At 40.7% G+C, this 21148-nt stretch overlaps 1 protein-coding gene and 1 long non-coding RNA gene across 18 annotated transcripts in view; one reads left to right on the plus strand and one right to left on the minus strand.

The window, feature by feature from the left end:
• Positions 1-4653, plus strand: part of LOC127537133 (uncharacterized) — a 58522-nt gene extending 53869 nt beyond the window's left edge. The window contains exon 2 of the long non-coding RNA XR_007946626.1: positions 4507-4653. This is a non-coding gene — a long non-coding RNA (uncharacterized LOC127537133). The remainder of the gene's footprint in view (positions 1-4506) is intronic.
• The window catches only part of LOC110964083 (interleukin-1 receptor type 1-like), a 107117-nt gene that overhangs the window by 60250 nt on the left and 25719 nt on the right, over positions 1-21148 (minus strand). For 2 of the 17 annotated variants that reach the window (XM_051958904.1, XM_051958903.1), the window contains 7 exons: positions 8960-9037; positions 6937-7189; positions 6551-6743; positions 6258-6429; positions 6039-6098; positions 5098-5233; positions 4797-4951 (listed from right to left, as the gene is read on the minus strand). The exons of 3 other annotated variants lie outside the window; for them this stretch is intronic. In XM_051958904.1, coding sequence (XP_051814864.1) covers positions 4797-4951; positions 5098-5233; positions 6039-6098; positions 6258-6429; positions 6551-6743; positions 6937-7189; positions 8960-9035 — 1045 coding nt within the window. In that variant the 5' untranslated portion in view covers positions 9036-9037. Of the gene's footprint in view, positions 1-4796; positions 4952-5097; positions 5234-6038; positions 6099-6257; positions 6430-6550; positions 6744-6936; positions 7190-8959; positions 9038-9143; positions 9168-9250; positions 10075-15628; positions 15878-21148 lie in introns of those variants that run through there. 12 more of the 17 variants (XM_051958915.1, XM_051958911.1, XM_051958906.1 and 9 more) reach the window with 11 other exon arrangements.

The following is a 21148-nucleotide window of genomic DNA, read 5'->3' on the forward strand; positions in this document are numbered from 1 at the left end:
CTGGGGGTCAGGCATATGGGTTCCGTAAAGCGTCTTGAGACGATTTGACTGTAATTGACGCTATATAAATAAAATTGAATTGAATTGAATTGAATATGCCGTCTGCCGTTGACAAGAGGGCAGATAGCCAGGCTTCTGAGACACGACGCGAGATGGTCATAGCCAAGCCAGTGCGACCAGATAGTGACTACGACGACGACGACGACGAGAGAGACGAAGAGGACAGTGACGAAGAGGACAGCGACTCAGACGGAGGACGACGAGTAAGAGGAGGAGGACAGAAGAAGAAGAAGAAGAAGAACAAGAAGAATAACAAGAACAAGAACAAGAAAAAAAGAATAAAAAAACAACTCTGTGGGGTGGGGGAGGGGTGTTGTGTTCAGGTGGAGTCACTCTTTACGGTGACAAGTTGTGTTTGACATGTCTTCAGCCGATGTGAGCAACTATAACAAAAATAAAACAACAACCGTATGTGACCACCACACCAGAGTAAACCTGTGGTTTTTGTGTTTGTGTGTGTATGTGTGTGTGTCTGTGTGTGTGTGTGTTTGTTTTTTCTTTCTTTCCGTGCATGTGTGCGTTAGGGTGCATCAGATTTACATGAAAAAAAAACACTTTTATTTTTTTGTTGTGTTGTCAGTGTTTAAGTTTTGTTCCATTATAGCAAAGAACTGTTCTGGTAAAATATTTTGTAAATTGAAGCTGATTTAGAGGTCCCCCGAGTCCTTGTTCATCATAGTAGCCACCATTTGAGCTAAAAAAAAAAAAAAAGGTCATAATTCTTGTTGTTTCTCTACTGTTTTACAAAATAAATGAAGAGAATGAGTCAATAGCTGTTCTAAATGCAGACCCTCCTTACTGTACAACCTAGCATACAAGTCATCGTAAGCCCCTTGTTTGGCCTTTGCCACCTCTACTTTCACCTTACGCTGCATCTCTCTGTACTCCTGTCTACTCTCTTCAGTCCTCTCAGTGTCCCACTTCTTCTTAGCTAACCTCTTTCTCTACATCCACTCCTGCACCTCCTCATTCCACCACCAAGTCTCCTTATCTCCTTTCCTTCCAGGTGACACACCAAGTACTCTCCGACCCGTCTTCCTGATCACATTTGCTGTAGCTGTCCAGTCATCTGGAAGCACCTCCTGGCCATCCAAAGCCTGTCTCAACTCTTTCCTGAAAGTCATACAACACTCTTCCTTTTTCAGCTTCCACCATTTGGTCCTCTGCTCTGCCTTTGCCCTCTTCATCTTCTTCACCACCAGGCTCATCCTACACACCACCATCCTATGCTGTCTGGCTACACTACTTTGCACTCACTGATCTCCTTCAGATTACACCGTCTACACAGGATGTAGTCTACCTGTGTGCTCCTACCTCCACTCTTATAGGTCACCCTATGTTCCTGCCTCTTCTGGAAGAAAGTATTCACGACAGCCATTTCCATCCTTTTTGCAATGTCAACCGCCATCTGTCCTGCGTTCCTCTCCTGGATACCAAACCTGCCCATGACCTCCTCATCATCTCTGTTTCCCGCACCAACATGTCCATTGAAGTCTGCACCAATGACAACTGTCTCACTTCTCGGGATGCTCTGCATCACTTCATCAAGGTCCAACCAGAATTTCTCCTTCTCCTCCAGCTCACATCCTACCTGTGGAGCATACCCACTAACAACATTGAACATCACACCTTCGATTTCTAACTTCAGGCTCATCACTCGATCTGGCACTCTTTTTACCTCCAGGACATTCCTAACAAACTCCTCCTTCAAGATAACTCCTACTCCATTTCTCTTCCTATCTACACCATGGTAGAACAACTTGAACCCTGCTCCTAAACTTCTAGCTTTACTACCTTTCCACCTGGTCTCCTGGACACACAGTATGTCCACCTTCCTCCTCTGCATGATGTCAACCAGCTTTCTACCTTTTCCTGTCATAGTTCCAACATTCAAAGCCCCTACTCCCAAGTCCTAGACTCTTAGTTTTCCTCTTCTCTCTCTTCCTACGAACACACCTTCCTCCCCTCCTTCTTCGACCAGCAGTCGTCCATTTTCCACTGGCATCCCGTAGGTCGACAGCACCGATGGCGGTCGTTGTTAACCCGGGCCTCGACCAATCCGTTATGGAAGTCATACATTTGATTTGCATGTTTGATTAGGCCAAAGTTTTACGTCGGATGCCCTTCCTGACACAACCCTCTGTATTTATCCGGGCTTGGGACCGGCACAATAAGACACTGGCTTGTGTCCCCTTGCGGCTACATTCAGTTAGTTGTTCTTGCTAAAACTATTTTGATTTCTGAATCTTTTTAAATGTGTTTCAAAAATGCCATATATTCTCGAGTTTCCGACTGTCATATTAAATTTTTCTTTATTTTATTAGATAGTAAAATAAATATCTTCGGGTTTTGAACTGCCACTTGGACTAAGCAAGGCAGTTAATGTCAGATGGAGCTTCAGAATATTGTGACTATAGGATTGATTTAATATTACTATTTACTGAAAATGTGTTGACCAGACAATGGATTAATCATGAAAATGATCTGTCAAGTCAAGTAGTTGAAAATGAAACCACTTCTTAATAATTGCACCGTTCTCATTGACGTAAGGTCAAATCACCTCCTGACTTTTTTTCTTTTTTTTTTGTCGAGACTCTGTTTTGCAGTTTCCCCACATCAAACAGTGGATGCAACACTGTCTACTACTTTCCCTTAGTTTTTCTGCCCATAGTTTTCCTTTAAATGCTGGTTTAGTCAATCTCAACAACAGAGGGGATAGCTAAGATTTGGTGCCAGTGTGTTGTTGTTTTTGTTAAATTGTAATGTACAGTCGAGATGATCAAAGTTCTCATGTGGCATAATGAACAGAAGATGTTTCATCAGAAACGGTGCAGGCGTTTCCTCTGCTTTACCTTACTGTTGACACATATGGTCAGGTATCATTTTGTGTGCTGTGATGAATGTGTGGGCAGCATAAATGTGTTTCGCAAGGTGAAAGCATCAGTGTGGGTTTTCCATTGAAGAGCCTTTTTGTGTGGTTTGACATATCATTACATTGCCTACTGTATCTAGTAAAGAGCACATAACTCCACAGCTGCTGTGAAGTCTTACATTTATTTGTAGAGGACTGGAAACGCCTTCCTGAACCACAGCACAATGTCAATCTTAAAGATATAGCAGACGATGACACTGATGATAAAGAGAATTGTCGCACCACCAAGCACCAGTCCAATGGGAAGTAGGATGTTTGGAGCTGTAGAGATGAACAACCCACATACATATCATTTTAGATTGGATTTCCACCATGACATCTAAATCAAGTATGAGAAATATAAAAAGATTGGCTCTTCAAATACAAAGGGCATAAAAATAGTGACAAGCCTCTTAAATACTTTTAAGTTGTTGGGTTAGGGTTAATATTCTACACAGAGAGGGTTTGTGAAAATTGAAAATTTGATTCATTTCTTTTTTTTTTTAGTGATTGCGTTTTCTTCATCAAGATCTTGCCTCAGGTGTCATTACCTTTATTGAGTAGGGATGATTATACTCCCTCTACTGGCCATCTATGGAGAATAGGTTTCACATCACCTTCAGAGTCAGACTGCAGATCTATCCTAACAAGTAGTTAAAGAAACTATGGATAAATACACAAAAAAATCGCTATCATAATTTTAAAATTGATTGTTAATGTCTGCTCAGAGGTGAATAGAGCTACAGTGATGAATCAATTAGTTGCTGACTAGTAAATTAATCATAAGCTATTTTGATCATTTAATTGGATTGAGTGATTTAAAAAAGTCAAAGCAGCTGACAGGATTAGTCAAGCAACTTGCAACAATTTTATTCTGAAGTGGGAGCAAGAGCAGGCTTTCTTCTACAACAGTAAACTGAGTAAGTGTTCTGGAGTCGTCATTGGATAAAACAAGCAATATGAGGTAAATTTTCTAAAGCTGCTGTTAGAAATATGCTTTGGCTGCCTGTGATGGATCCATCAACATCTGGCACCATGCAGTGTTAGTAATGTTTCTTTTTCATTTCAAACAAGTGATCACAAACGCAGTTTTGGTTAAAAATGTTTATTTAATTTGAGTGCACACATTTTGGTTACATTTAGCCATCATAAGTTTATCAAACTGGTTTAAATTATTCATTCATGGCACCTTTGTCGTTGTTGTTCCACATGCTACTGAGTTCTTGGCAAAAGGGAGAGGTGGAGTTTAAGCCTTTTATGCTTTCAGGCAGGAATTGGAAGGTGCCAACTCCCAGTGCTGTGAAGGGGAGCTCTGAATTGCAGAGGCTTCAAGACAAACAGCATGAGTACATTTGAGGTTTGGGGTGATATTGTTATCTATTTAGCATGTATAGGTATTATTTGTATTATGTCTTTAAGTGGCAGTTGGGTTTATTTTGAGGTTTTAATTGTGTGGGAATAGGTCTCTCCCCTTTTTGTCTGTTTGTAGGCTAGTCTATGTGTATGTATACCTCTTCTTTTATGCCATTCAGTAGGTCAAGTCTGTTCAGTTCACACTTATGTTGATATCGTTTTAGTGATCTCAGTTTATTTAAAGGACCCAGAATTAGAATTTCTGTTAATACTTTTTCTTTGCTGATGTATTTTAATATTTTGAAATCCTGGTTTTTCTATGGACAGTTTTCTTTGACAAAAGCCTTAAAATTTCGAAAGTTTTTCTTGTGTCCCTGCTTTGATGCTTGGTCCCTAACACTGCCCATTGTAAGAAGAATTCTTCATGTTTAATTTCAAGTTTTAATTTGGGAAATCTCCAGTGTGTGTTCACCTGCTTGCAGCAGAGTAAAATGTCCCATAGGAATGCCCCGCGAACTGTGCACTTGACAGGCGTAGCTGATGTTGAAATCCTCCTTCTTCAGCTCAGAAATCATCAACATCCGCTCTATCCATGTACCTTTAATATGATCATGCTGGCTCCACATTCTGGTGGCAACAATCAGATGAGTAAAATGTAACGCTACTGTGACTGATTAGAGCAGGAATCTCAAAAGTAAACATAAGCATCTCTCAGCTGTTGTATCCCAAAGCTGCAGACAAAACAAGTATGATGAAAGGAAGAGGGTGCTGACCGTGCTTCTGATGTGTAGACGCGATCAGAGGGGTCGGTAGCGAGAATAAATTCACCTCTGGCAAACCAAAAGACATCAATGAAAGGGGTCTCAACACCCGGGACAAACACAAGGCACCTCTTGCTGAATTTGGACCCTAAACACATGCACAAACAATAAAAAAAATTAGACTTTGCAAAACTAATTCTCTTAATCTATAAATCTAAATTTAACATTTCTGCATATTTTTTAGTTTGTTGCAGGTATATTGAGATGAATGTATGTTACAAGTAGCAGTGGTGAGAGGAAACTCTACAATTTTGAAATTAATCTTCTACTTATCACAGCTACAACCACTTTACTTTCTGATTTAATGGCTATGCTAATGTTAAGAATAGCACAAGTCATCTTATACAATATTCAATCTAAAATGTGCATTTTCAAAGACTGACCATATCAATGACATGGTGTCAAAAAATGTTTTTCTGAATGAGAACTTTAAGCAACCAACATTTACACAGTATAACAGAAGTTATCTTGAAATGTACAACATTTTCTACTACAAGAGCTTCCAGGCTATTTTAGGGCAGCAAGAACCACTCCTTTAGAACCTCTTTTAGGTCAATTTGAAGGGGAGTAAAAGGAACTTCAGGTACTTCTGAGAAGCCCTGAAAAAAACTGCTGTGCTAATTTTAATCCTCATTTGTTCAACTTGGAGAGTAAGAAAGCACTACTTTTCTGCTGTCATTGAGTAGCAGTCTTCTCTACCTCACCGCCATCTTCAACATAAAATTCCTCACATAGTCTGGATACAGACCCTGCATCAGGACTGTATCCAGTAACTAATATTTGTCTTTGTTCTGGTCACTTGCAGTAATCATATGTCTGATCCTGCAACATCACAGAAACAGAAAAGCTAAAAGGGCAGACTGGGACTGTTCCTGTAGCTTTTTGTGACTCACCCTTCAATGCCTTGATTATTTCATTTGCTGGTTCATGCACTTGTGGAGCCAAATGAAAATCTGAAAAGACAGAAAAATATTGTAACTTTACTAGAGTTTGGCTGATCTCATGAATATGTCATTTGGAATTTTAAACACAATACTGTGTAAATCTTTTTCATGTAATCTTTACTTTTGTGCTGTTCAGTAAGGGATGCTTGTAATGTTGCTCATTCTTACCTTTGACTTCTGCACTAATGGTCTCTGACACAGACCCCAAAACGCCACCAAGGGTGAATGTCAAAGTGCAGGTGTAGAGGCAGTTGTGTTGAGGTCCCACCTTGTCAATCGACAGTTTGTTCACATCCCAGTAGCTATACTCATCTATCCCATCCACTATAGGATCACAGCCCTAGATGGGGAAAGGAAACAAAAATGGCTGACTTTAAAAAAAAAATCATGTAATAAATAGTATATTAGTGTGTAAATAGGAATTTTATGTCAGTTCTCGATATGAATATGCCATAACTTACTCTGTACCACTGGATAGAGGAGGTAATGTTGTAGCTGTCAAGTTTATCGATATAGTCCTTCAGAGGACAGTGCAGGGTGTCAGAAGCTCCATTTGTTAGTGGGTGAAAAGCTCTCCGTGGCCTCCCACACTCTCCAGGAACTTTCAGATCCACTACCAGCTTGGTGGCCTGCATGTAGCACTTAGAAGGAGTTCTGTTGGAAAAAATGAGAGGTTTCATCAAGGAAAGAATAATAAAATTGTATAGACTGTCGCGCATGTCCACATCTTAAAATCTAACACCATCGAGCCCACCTTTCTCTGTATTAGGGTCTGTCATTGCTGTCTATAAAGTTTGTATACTACTATTCCTTTCTGACATTTCTGTTGCTTCTGATGCCACCATACCTCACTACGGCCACATATTCCCCATCGTCGTCCAGGGTTACGTTAAGAAACCACAAGGTCTCTCCATACACCAAGATTTGACCGATTGTGTTGTTCATTTCTTCTCCTGTTTTTGAGTTGTACCAGGTGATGTTGTATGGGACAGTTGTGAAGTTGAAGACTTCTGGGGAGACCAGCTTGCTATTCAGCATCGCCACATCTCCAGGAACAGAGAAAACTCTCTCAAACTGGAGCTTGTAGTTGGTACAGTTCTCTGCAAATAAGTGGAGAATGGAGAATAGGCATTTATTCAGTGCTGATTTATCTGAGCAAACTTGCCTGTCTTGTGCTTTTTATTGCAAATGTGTTGAATGTACTTGGGAGTGTCCTAAGAGCAGGGTTGTGTTATAAAACAGTCTTGATAATTTGTGCAAAAAACTGTGTTTCTCTAACAGTGATAAAGTGCGAAGTAATTTACATTAAATGTATCAATTTAGCATTTGGGTCAATGTCGTCTTCTCAATCACCCAGTTAGACGAGAGCAATAGGGTTACAGTGCTCCAGACTGCCATCGTTTAGTTGACCTTTGCCAACATTTTTGGCGACAGTGCTCATAAATTTTGCAAATACATCGCAAATAAAGGAATGCCTTGTTTCCCGATGCAGCTGCAAACTTTAGAAATTTGTAAGGATGGACAGCACTGATGGAACTACAGCACACTGTGACTTGTTTTCCCTCTTAAATTTCATCTTGGCTTTCAGGATAGCTCACTTTTTAATGGTGTAATAAAGAACAAATACAACATGAAGAATGTGATTGAGTTTAATCTTATTGATCATTGTTTCTTTTAATACAATACATATGAATGATACAAAATAGATTAAAAGTAGCTGCTGTTTTGTACAAAAACACCACAGAAGTTAAGATTGTTTTTCTGTTTTGTTTTGACAGTTGGTATCAAGAAAGTTATTTTTTCTGATCTTTGGCTTAAAATATTATATCACGCTGCATCTCTTCAATCGTAATGGGAAGAACAGCGTACATGATGATTTTCTATCAAAGTGGATCAATGATTAATCACCCTCATGCGTTACAGCATAAGTCTCATTTTGAACACAATCCATAATGATGGAAATATAGAAAAACAGTGGTGCTGAAATATATATGTTTTTTGAGGCTTCCCCTGGAGTTCACACCTTGTCTTAAAGCTCTGCTTCATTAGTTTGTCTTTTTTTGTGAGTTTTATACTGCATTTGTTTCAGTTACCATGCTGTATCTTAGTGATAATTGCAACAAGCCCTCAAACTCATACGACCACACAGGTCGTATGTACATCCCCCTGAAATATGACCCATGAGAGTGTATTTAGGTTAGCACCCCTACGGGGGACAGGAAAGCATTACAGGATTTAATTCACGAAACGGCTTTTTCCTCACTTTTGCAAAACGGGTTTAGGGTTATGGTTATGGTTATGGTTATGGTTAGGGTTAGTGTTAGTGTTAGGTCAAAGTTTGTTCATGGTGACGTTTCAGCTGAGACACCGGAGTGTTGATATTTACTCAACCGCTAGAGGTCACTTAACTTCAAAGCGTAACACTCGGTCGTAATAAGGGCATGTACAGACGACCTATGTGGTCGTTTTTTCAAGGAGGACAGTCTCGATAATTGGGTGCATGTGCAACCAGCTTAAAAGGATTAGGGCAGCAGCTCTTCTTTCTCATCACAAGCTTGCTATGTTCCTCCTTGGACTTTTTTTTTAGTAATGTGAACTTTATCAAGAATAGTCAGAAATCAGCTTTGAACTATCAGGAATATTAGACAACCAGTTAAAGTTAAACGTGTTGCTGCTGTTACACCATTGGCCACAAGAGGGCAATAGAATACTGTACAGACTGGAGGCAGACATTAAAGTTGGACTTCGAAAAGACATGAGAAATGTAATGTATTTTTGTAATTATTTTTCTAAATATAGAAAGAGATAGTTAAAACTTGAAACAGACATAAAGTTTCAAGTATCGAGTATAACAGTGTATCACACCTTACCTTGTACAAATCCTGCACAGATCCCACATAACCCAAGGAAAAACAGACAGCTTCCCACTGGTGAACGCAGGCCCATGGCTGGAAAATAGACACAAACACAACATTTAAAAATGAACACATACCCAGAACGCACAAGGGTGAAAATGCTACAGCACAAGCCTCAAATAAACAGCTGACAACTTACTGGAACATTTCTGTCCACTATCACTTGATGAGTCACATGAGAATTTAAAACACAGTGATAATCAGCAAAAACTGTTTCTTTCCCCTTTAGGTCCAACTTTGTTTTACCTCATATTTCTATAAAGTTCATCTGCTTTTTCTCCTCTCTTCTTTGTATTTTCCCGGTGTTCCCACCCTGCCTCTAACTCTCTCCTACCCTCATACGACGTCTGTTCCTCAGCAGGCGGCCACCACGAGGACTGTAAAGGTTTGGTCTAAGGACACAGAGGAGGCGCTGCAGGAGTGCTTCAATGTCACGAACTGGGACCTTTTTAAGGAGGACTATGGTGAGGACATTGAAGCCCTCTCCCACTGTATCACAGACTACATCCGCTTCTGTGAGAACAACATTGTCCAGACCAAAAAGATCCGCTGCGTCTCCAACAACAAGCCTTGGATCAATAAAGACATTAAAGGCCTCCTTAACAGGAAAAGAGGGCTTTCATGGCTAAGGACTGGGACAGTTTTAGGGCTGTTCAGAAGGAGCTCAAGAAGAAACTGAGGGAGGCCAGGAACAGCTGCAGGGAGAAGATAGAAGCCAAGATGGGGCAGGAGAATTCCAGAGAGCTGTGGAGTGGAATGAAACGGATGACAGGCTTCAACAGACCTGCACCCAGAACTGAAGGAGACCCAGAGTTTGCTTCTGAGCTGAACCTATTCTTTAATGGTAGTGTCTACAGATACGGACCCGTACCCGTAGCCTGTGGCCTACGGATACGGCACTTTCCCTTATCATAAATATTAATGAGCCGGCTGATGAACGCGCTTTGTGATTGGCTAGTAATCCGACGTACATAAATATTAATGAGCCGATTTGGTAATCCGAGTGATGAAGGCGCTTCCGTGATTCGAGGTGAATCTGCGTGCCGAGCCTGTCATGTCAGTCATCTGCTGTTCTCTTTTCTATCATGCATAATGTTTTATAAATATCATTATCTGACTTTTTCACGGACAGCGATTTGGGGGTTGAAATCAGCACTACTATTAAAAATAGCAAAACTTTTTATTCACGTGACCCTGTTCCAATAAAGCACAAACAGCAAACAAAACAAATGGCGGAACTAACAGCCAGCAAACTACAAGTATTTTTTTTACCTTCAAAAGTAGCGACAGACTATCACATATTAACAACCTAAACAAAACCCTGACGTATTTTCTGCGTCTGTCAACACAGACACTGTCACAGTCACTTTAATGTTAGCGGACTCTGTTGAATGGCTAAGTTACATAACCACAAACAAATCTCACAATATCACAGTAAATCGAGTTTGTGGTTTTTTTTTAATTCATGCCGAATTAAAGAGCTGCTCCTCACCATTCACGAGTGTTTGTTTCATATTCGACATCCTTAACTTTATCTTGTAAATTAGCGTCCAAAATTAAATGGGAACATTTGCAATGGAGTTCGTCAGCCGCTTCCACCACTGAACGCGGTAAACTAATTAATAGGAACTGGACTTCAAACAATTTAGACACGGCGTCTAAAAGCATAAAAACTGCAATGTCTAAAGTGTGAGAGGAGACGGTGTATTTTTGGTTAAATTATACAATGTTCGCCGTCAAAGTCATTCATATAAACTGCCTGTAATGTGCAGCAAATAGTAGTTAACCGGCGCCAGCTCTTCAGTGACCTTAACGGGTCCGTACCTCTAGTACAGATGCTACAGGTACGGGTCCGTACCTGTAACATCAACATTCTTTAATAGGTTCACACAACCCCCACCTCTGTGAGCTCAGAGAGTGGATCTGGGTCTTCACACCTCACCCCAGCCCCCACTCACACCTCGACTGCAGGCTCTGCCTCTGCCCCCTCCCCCACCATGGACACATCTCTGCCCCCTCCCTCAGCTGGCTAGTGGCTCCTACAGACAGTTCCCCCCCACCCCACCACCCACTCGCCTTGGACACTGACATCACCCAGCACCCTTCCCCCTCCCTCTCTCCCTGCCTCACACTCACGTCCAGCCAGGTACAGAGGGAGCTCTCCAAACTCCGCACTAACAAAGCCAGTGGGCCGGACAACATCAGCCCCAGAGGCCTCAGGGCGTGTGCCGGACAGCTTGCTGGAGTCTTTCAGCACCTCTTTAACCTCTCCCTGAGGTTGATGAAGGTGCCCAACCTGTGGAAGACCTCCTGCATCGTCCCGGTACCTAAGAAAAGACGTCCCAGCGCTCTCAATGACTACAGACCTGTGGCACTGACGTCGCATGTCATGAAGACCTTTGAGAGGCTGGTTCTTCAACACCTGAGGACTCTGCTGTCTGCTTTCTTGGACCCCCTGCAGTTTGCATACCAGCAGCACATCGGCGTGGAGGATGCTATCATCTTCCTCACCCACAGGGCCCTGACACATCTGGAGAGGCCTGGGGGCACTGTGAGAGTCATGTTCTTTGACTTCTCCAGTGCCTTCAACACCATCAGGCCCTGCCTCCTGGGGGAGAAGCTGCTGGAGATGCAACTGCATCCCGACACCACAGCTTGGATCCTGGACTAACTCACAGGCCGGCCGCAGTATGTCAGGGTGGACGGCTACATCTCTGAGGTGGTTACAAGCAGCACAGGAGTACCCCAAGGAACCATCCTGGCACCCTTCCTCTTCACCCTCTTCACCTCTGATTTCCGGTTCAACTCTGGTTCCTGTCACCTCCAGAAGTTTTCCGATGACTCCTCCATTGTTGGATGCATTACTGATGATGACGAGGGGGAGTACAGAGGACTGATTGAGAGCTTCGTCACGTGGTGTGACAGCAACCACCTGAAGCTCAACATCAGCAAAACCAAGGAGGTGGTTGTGGACTACCAGAGGAGCAGGAGGTCCCCTGCCCCCATCATCATCCAGGGGGAGGAAGTGGAGAGGGTGGACTCATATAGGTACCTTGGGGTCCACATCAACAATAAACTGGACTGGTCCCACAACACGGACGCCCTCTTCAGGAAGGGACAGAGCAGGTTGTTCTTCCTGAGGAGACTCAGGTCGTTTGGCGTCTGCAGCAGGCTCCTGAAGACTTTCTACCAGTCTGTAGAGGCCAGCGCACTCTTCTTTGCCGTGGTGTGCTGGTGGGGTGGCATCAAGACTGGTGAGGTCAACAGGCTTAACAAACTGGTGAAGAAGACCTGTTCTGTTGTGGGCCTTCAATTGGACAACCTGGAGACCGTGGCAGAGAGGAGGATCATGGACAAAATCAGGGTAATCCTGGACAACTCCTCTCACCCTCTCCACGAGGAGCTGTGGGACATGGGCAGTTCATTCAGCCAGTGCATCATGCCACCCAGAAGCAGAACTGAGCCTTTGTGCCCACTGCCACCATTTTAAACAGCAGCGGAGGCCACAGTACATCAATGCACCGACCCCCCTGTAAGTACTGTACATAACTCCTGCTGATTACTGTATTTAACTCTTGTTACCCTCACACTGTCACTTTAATATCACTGTCACTTTACCTCACTGCACTGTATACAATAGCTCAGTTGTCTACTCATACTGTTTGCTGCTACTGGTCAGTCTCATACTGTTTGCTGCTACTGGTCAGTTTACTGTTTCCCCATTTGTTTTGTTTATTATATGTCACCCTTGGTTTTTCCCAAAAACTATGTGTAATTACCCTTGCATCCTTGTACATGCCCTGTGTTACCCTTGTATCCTTGTACTTGCCCTGTGCTGCTGCAATACCTGAATTTCCCCTCTGGGGATCAATAAAGGATTATCTTATCTTATCTTATCTTATCTTATCTTATCTTATCTTATCTTATCTTATACATGACTCGCATTCTGGTATTTGAAGAGTCACTTGTACAAACCTCTGACAAAATGCCGTGTAATGCTTTGAAACTGGACGGAGGCCCAGTATGACACGGACTGCTGCTTAACTCAAGCACGCAAATCTTTGAAAACTTAGTGCTGTTTTTAAGATAAATACAATATATGCATGTTCTGAAAAACATGAAATTGGTCAGGTTTAAAGACAGACTAAAATATCAGAGCTATACAGTGTCTAAGTTAATCATTCAACGTTCAACCTACTTTGCTGAATTGTTTGCAACAACAGGAGCTGTTGCATTGTGTTTGAACTGTGTCAGACCACGTTCAGCAGATAATGACTGATTTTATCTAACCACAGCTTTTACCACATGCATTGACAGTAAGGAGTGCCTGTAGCTGCATCGTATCGGTGACCTTCACTGTCATTTCAGCAGCAGTATTTGCCTACTGCTTCAGGTTTCACATACCACAGTCTGGATTTTTAAGGATACTCAACTATCTTTAATGGGTTTTAGGGCTTTATAATACCAGTTTGTAATGGTCCAGTGGTGGATATATCAATGCAAGCAGCTCATGTTCTGTATTTTTAAATTTTCAAAACGACAAATCTCAATTAAATAATCACAGAAAAAAACATACCTGCAAAGATGAAAGTTGGGAAAGTTGTTCAGTTTAATAAAATGGTTTTACCTCTATTAGGCATCACACTGCTTTAATAAAGTATTGGACAGTCAGAATATGCAAGATATGTATCTTTCCAATTTTTATCAAAAGTGGTTTTAATTCTGGAGCAAGCAGGAAACAGTAGTAAGAGTTCTGACTCATAAATAAAATCTTTGTGTTTTTATGTGCCGTGAACAGAGTAGGCAAACGGACAGAAGCTTTTTTGAGAAAAATGTTGCAACTAAATGTTGTGGAACTGCTCGGGGTCGTGCCATGTCCACCAGACAGAACCAAAGAGCTTCAGAGCTTCAGTACCCACACCTCTCCTTCTTGCTACCAGACGAGTTGCTGCTGAAGAGACTCGGATTTAAACTAACTTGTGTAGAAGGAGGTGGTTTAGGGATGCAGTGAGAGTATACTGCAAGTTGTGGTTTCACAACTTTCACGTGCATCAATTTTGCACTGTGACTCAAATCTGTTAGTGCTAGCTGGAATCATAGTGCGCTGTCAAATCTGTAGTTCAGTTCATTTGATTTGGAAAAAATTGTACATTCCAGTGACTGATAGTAGGCTATGTATACTTGAATGCTCCTAATGAGTATAGTAATGTTGCCTTGTGTCACAAAGAGCTCACAATGAAATATCCCAGTATTGTAATACATGGCTAACTAGAGGTACAAAAAAGGTGTTTTTTGTAAGAATAGTCTGGAAAGCTATTATGGCATAATCATGTCACACACTTTTTAACCTTTTTAAACCCGAACACTACATGCTGTCTGAAAAAAAAATTGGCAAAACTACACTAGAAACTGTTAAAAGAAAAGAATAAATCATCAGAGTTCAAATTTTCTGATGGTCTTTGATTGTCAGGAAACTCGATCAAATCCTAACTGAAAATTCTGATATTTTACCCAAATCACCTTATTTTACATGTCTGATGTAAAAATTTACCACAAATAACCAATTTCTGTAAAAATGAGAAAAAATCTGCAAGCCATTAGAGACTCAGTTTGGATGAACACCAGACTGTGTTTGCACAGAGCAGATAAGACAAACATGGAAACCAATTAAAAATGGAAGTAGTAAAATATCTATGGTGTGTAGAGCATAGACTGTATACAGTCTATGGTGTAAAGACACATGTTTCCCCTGTGTTGTTATTAGCAGATGTGGGCCCTCGGAAAAATGTTGCACATGGATGCCAGTTATTTTCCGTTTCTGTAATATTTCCGTCAAAGAAATACTTTGTTTTTTATATGGTTTATGGTGGTATAATTTCCTAATACTGCACAAAAGACATTGGCAGGCTCTCACTCATTTTAGCTATAGCTGTGCTGTTTCCATAGAGATGCCGAACTTTCTATTTCAATGAAAGATAAACTCACAGTGAGAAAAAAATGGGTCAGGAGCAAATAATTTTAAAAAAGCCTCAAAAGCGATTGGTGTTCAGAAGATTAACTGAACTAAATCAACTGGAATAGGATGTAGTAGCATACAAGTACAGCACAACTCAGTTTTCATGTCTTTTTAAACTGTTTTATCATTGTTGTTAGATGATTTCCAAAAATATATAATGTATAGATTGACTAGAAGATCGATTTGGGAATAGTTCTGCAGATAGACTTGTTAATCATTTTGATCACTCTAAGATCACACATATCAGAAGATACTGAGGTTGGACCATGCTTGCACAGAAAACCACAGATGACACTAAGCAGACTAATACATTTCAGTTGAAGTGTCTTTTTTTTTTTTGGTCCTGACCACAAGCTCTTTAAGAGGGGAATTTAGGCACATGTTGAGGGTGGGAAAATCTTTTTGAGAGGGAAAATCTTTCTGAGAGGTCAAAGGAAGAGCCACAACCACATATAGCTTCAGGTGCAAAAGCAACCATAGGTGTCATAAAGGACTGCAGTTATCAAACAGTTGTTTTCACTTGTTCCTAGTTAAGACGGTTTCAATGAAAGTTAACAGAAGAAAAACAAAGAACGAAGAAGGCTGAATATGTTTTTCTTTGTTTTTACCTTGCTTGATGTATGTTCATTGAAAAACTGGAGAGGGATAATCCATAGAAAATTAGGCAATATTGGAGAGAATCTCAAAATAACAAAAAATGTATGTTGTGAATTTCCCCCCCTGGGAAAAACAGAGCAATTTTAATTTTAGTGCGCACAGATTTCAACCTCTGTGTCTGGATTTTGTTAAGGGATCCCACTGGTTCACTTTGGCAGCACAGTTTTTCATCTGGCACAAGTTCGGGCAGGGAGGAGCGTGGGAAGAGCTGAGCCGCTTCAACAGGTCATGGTGCAAACAGACATGTGGGAGAAGCACATGGGAGGCTGAGGTGAATGGAACTGACTGAGTCACTTGGAGGTGTAAATTGTTTGGCAAATGCTTTATCTTGCAGACAAAAGCCCAGAGGTGTTCATAGTTTGCTATGTAAAGAGCGGAAAAGAAAATTCAAAAAGAGATCTCAAAAATGTTTCATTTACTTCTCCTAGACAACTTTGAGATCTGTGTGACACCAAACTGAGACTAAGGCTTATTTCTCCTGTGTCTCATTTTTTTCTCCTGAGCAATAAGATGCACTAAATCTCAGTTTAGTCTCCTTTAAAGTTTCAGAAGAGATCTCAACAAGCTCTCATATAATTCTCAGAGTTTCTCAACTTTTGTGTCTCTTTGTGATCTCAGGCAGAGAAATCAGAGAGCTCTCTCTAAGAACTCAATCTGTTCTCATCCCAGCTTCAGTTCATGCATCTCATACTAAGCTCAGAGAGAACAAATGAAGAGATCTCCACAAGCGCTCATTGAATTCTCAGACTCAGGTCAACGTTTTGGTTGTTTTTAATCATCTAGCATGTTGACTTTATTGTAATCCACATGATATTTTTTAAATTAATTAATAAAGATTCAGATTAATTTATTCATCCCAAAAGGGAAATTCATTTGTCTGTCAGCTCATCTACTATTTGCTATAGAATTATAAAGCCTGATCACTGTGGGTACAAAGATCTTCTATATCTTTCCGTCCTGCAGTCCAGAGAGAGGCCCATCACGATATTATGAGTGGATGATCCGTGGTGTTTAGAATGATAAATCCAGTCAAGTGGGAGGAGAGGGTGACATGATTGAAGTCACCATATATTATTATAAGTGCCTCAAGATGTTTAGACTGTATCCTGGCAACTTCTTATTTGTTGCAGCATTTATAAGGTGTGTGTGTGTGCAGATTAATATATGCATAGGGTGACATAGCTCAGTGGGTAGAGTGGCTGTCTCACACCCAGAAGACCAGGGTTTGATTCCAAGTCTGTCATGCTCATGTGGAGGTGTGAGTAAGTCTCACATATTGCTCTGTAGAAGCTCCACTATTGTTCATTTTCTTTTCCAGAGGAGAAATAAAGGAGCCATTAAACACACTGTATTGAGATTAGCAAGGTATCTCCCACAAGTCTCAAGTATGACTCCCTCTAATTATCCTGTCTCACCTATTTCTCCTAGTGAATTTTAGGAGAAACATATGAGAAACCTTTAGACAAAATAGAAACTAAAATGAGGCTGACATGAGAATCTCAAATTTGTCTCCTGAGTTGTAGAAGAGCAAGCTTTGAGCAGTAAAATTTTCCTCTGTGCTGGTATTTTTTCCTTTAGTTAATGAAGGGTTTGGTAACAAATAACATGCTTTTTTTTTGGCTTTTCTTTCCAAATATTCAGAGCCAATCATCCACCCTTTGTGAAATCACTGCATACCACGTGCACTACAAGCAGCTTATCATCTGTAATATTACACTTATCATAACCTCATACATTACTGGTAACCCATTGGACTGCAGGCAGCAGACAATGGGAAAAATTGATTCCTGACAGGAAACTCTTACAAGAAAAGAGATAAAACGGTTGACCTTGCCAAGAATGGAGTTTCTGTAACACATGCACACACACTCAGAAAATTGTAAATGGAACTGCCAAGTGGGCCAGTTTGTGCCTCTCCTTTACCACATACACACGTGGACAAAATTGTTGGTACCCCTCAGTTAAAGAAGGAAAAACCCACAATTCTCACTGAAATCACTTGAAACTCACAAAAGTAACAATAAATTAAAATTTATTGAAAATTAAATAGTCAAAATCAGCCATCACTTTTGAATTGTTGATTAACATAATTATTTAAAAAAACAAACTAATGAAACAGGCCTGGACAAAAATGATGGTACCCATAACTTAATATTTTGTTGCACAACCTTTTGAGGCAATCACTGCAATTAAACGATTTCTGTATTTGTCAATGAGCGTTCTGCAGCTGTCAACAGGTATTGTGGCCCACTCCTCATGAGCAAACAGCTCCAGTTGTCTCAGGTTTGATGGGTGTCTTCTCCAAATGGCATGTTTCAGCTCCTTCCACATATGTTCAATGGGATTCAGATCTGGGCTCATAAAAGGCCACTTTAGAATAGTCCAACGCTTTTCTCTCAGCCATTCTTGGGTGTTTTTGGCTGTGTGTTTTGGATCGTTGTCCTGTTGAAAGACCCATGACCTGCGACTGAGACCAAGCTTTCTGACACGGGGCAGCACATTTCTCTCCAGAATGCCTTGATAGTCTTCAGATTTCATCGTACCTTGCACACTTTCAAGACACCCTGTGCCAGATGCAGCAAAGCAGCCCCAAAACATTACTGAGCCTCCTCCATGTTTCACCGTAGGGACAGTGTTCTTTTCTTCGTATGCTTGGTTTTTGAGTCTATGAACATAGAGTTGATGTGCCTTACCAAAAAGCTCCAGTTTGGTCTCATCTGTCCAAAGGACATTCTCCCAGAAGCTTTGTGGCTTGTCAACATGCATTTTTGCAAATTCCAGTCTCGCTTTTTTATGAGTTTTTTTCAGCAGTGGTGTCCTCCTTGGTCGTCTCCCATGAAGTCCACTTTGGCTCAAACAACGACGAATGGTGCGATCTGACACTGATGTACCTTGGCCTTGGAGTTCACCTTTAATTTCTTTGGAGGTTGCTCTGGGCTCTTTTGGATACAATTCGAACGATCCGTCTCTTCAATTTGTCATCAATTTTCCTCTTGCGGCCACGTCCAGGGAGGTTGGCTACTGTCCCGTGGGTCTTGAACTTCTGAATAATATGAGCCACTGTTGTCACAGGAACTTCAAGCTGTTTAGAGATGGTCTTATAGCCTTTACCTTTAAGATGTTGGTCTATAATTTTTTTTGGGATGTCCTGGGACAATTCTCTCCTTCGCTTTCTGTTGTCCATGTTCAGTGTGGTACACACCTTTTCACCAAACAGCAGGGTGACTACTTGTCTCCCTTTAAATAGGCAGACTGACTGATTATGAGTTTGGAAACACCTGTGATGTCAATTAAATGACACACCTGAGTTAATCATGTCACTCTGGTCAAATAGTTTTCAATCTTTTATAGAGGTACCATCATTTTTGTCCAGGCCTGTTTCATTAGTTTGTTTTTTTAAATAATTATGTTAATCAACAATTCAAAAGTAATGGCTGTTTTTGATTATTTAATTTTCAATAAATTTTTATTTATTGTTACTTTTGTGAGTTTCAAGTGATTTCAGTGAGAATTGTGGGTTTTTCCTTCTTTAACTGAGGGGTACCAACAATTTTGTCCACGTGTGTAGTTCAGAGCTCCACTTGGATGGACATAAAACGGTGAATTGTCAGTATTTATCAAGCTACACTAGCAAAAAAAAATAATGTTAACACACCAATGAATAGCTTACAAATAAAGTGATTTACACATAAATAAAAATAAATAAGGATAAAGGAATCCTCCACCTTTGTACATAATAAATAAGACAGAAACTGAAACTCGGAGATGCACAAACATTCTAACAATTTTTCTTATTGCTATCGATAAACTATCTTTTGCCGTAACATACCTCGTTTTATTGCCCAGGCCTACCTTATAATTATCTCCAAGTTTTTTCTGTATGTAAAATGTCCACTGATTCATTTAACCAAGTGATACTGTATGTTTGTAAACCAAGACCTAAGAGGGCGTTTTAGAAAATGCTTGCAAGGCAGAAACTATTGGGAAATGGGCCTCTCTTGCTGAGCAGTTTGTGCAATGTTTGATTTTACTACTTTATACTGACTGAAAGTGCATTTATGTCTGTTTGTATACGATTTACTGGTAGTTGAGTGTGTTGGCCTACAGATCTGTCCAGCCAGGCGGACTTTGTCCATCTGTTTGTGTGACTGCATTTACAACACAGACTCAAGTCCATCTGAAGTCCAAGGTCCTGACAACAAGAACATCTAGACAGCAGACAAATTCTTTAAAAACATTTAGAGTCCAAGCTTTTGCTGTCAACTCCACGTTTTGTTGACGAACTTAGCAATAATATTTATAAATGTAGAATGTCTTACTGTCACTGTATATAAAGGTAATTTCATGTAATGTAACAACCTAATTTTAACACAAGCAGTACAAATATGACGCTCAACACCACTATATACTCAGCAAAACCTCAAAAGTAAGGATCAAACACAAGTTGGAAACAAACACAGTGGATGTTAGCAGTGATTTGATATGAACAGTGGTTGAATTCTGCCCACTGAGCTGCATAACTAGTATGAGTCATCTAAAACAAGCACACTTCAGTCATGATTCACCGACAAGACAAATGGAAGGCGGCAGCAGCAAAATGTTCTTTCAGCTGCTGTCCTTACAAACAGTTGACACAGAAAAGCTAACAAATATGCAAATAGAACTCTAAATTCCTGGGGCCTGTTTCACGAAGCAGGTTCAAGAAACTCTGAGTGTAATCCTTAACTCTGAGTTGATCTACTCTGAGATAGAAAACTCTGAGTTTTCGGTTTCACAACGGCTGATTTGAGTTGGCTTAATTAACTCGGAGTAGTTTGACCCAGAGTAAAGCGCGTGCACCGCAACTCTGAAAAGACAGCATCAATGGAACCCCGATTCGACGAGTCACCATGGAAACGGGGAAGCGAAAGGCTGCGTTTTTGAACTGGAAGTTTTTATCGTGGTCATATGGCGAGTTTGAACACGTTTTTAGAAAGAAGTGCAACACCGCTGCAGCTGCAAAAGAGAGAGAGACGGCGTGGAGAACAGCCCGGGTCAATGCGTAAGTTTAAATGTAGTCCTTTGTAATCGTAATAATATTACAGGGAATAACTGTCTGAATGGTAGAATATTAAGTTATTTCATTTAGGTGAAATCCCACGGGGGAGAAGCGCACATGGCAGCAGCTTAAGATGAAATATAAAAACATTGTTCAAACAGGTCAGACCTCGGCATTATCTCATGAAGGTACTTCATGTTGATCATGTTTTACATTGTAAAGTAGCCTAAATATTAAGTGACTGTTTGACTGTGCAGTTGTTTTATCCACACATAGCCTAAATGTCTACATCCATATCATGTCCTGTTAAATAATTAAGCCTATTTAAACTAACACAGAGTTCTGCCCAGCCAACAGAAAGAAAGTAGATGCCTGTAAAACGGGTGGTATAAAAGGTCATGGATGCATGTATATATATATATATTTATATATG

This window comes from Acanthochromis polyacanthus, chromosome 14 (genome assembly GCF_021347895.1).
Source record: "Acanthochromis polyacanthus isolate Apoly-LR-REF ecotype Palm Island chromosome 14, KAUST_Apoly_ChrSc, whole genome shotgun sequence".
Taxonomy (NCBI): Eukaryota; Metazoa; Chordata; class Actinopteri; family Pomacentridae; genus Acanthochromis; species Acanthochromis polyacanthus.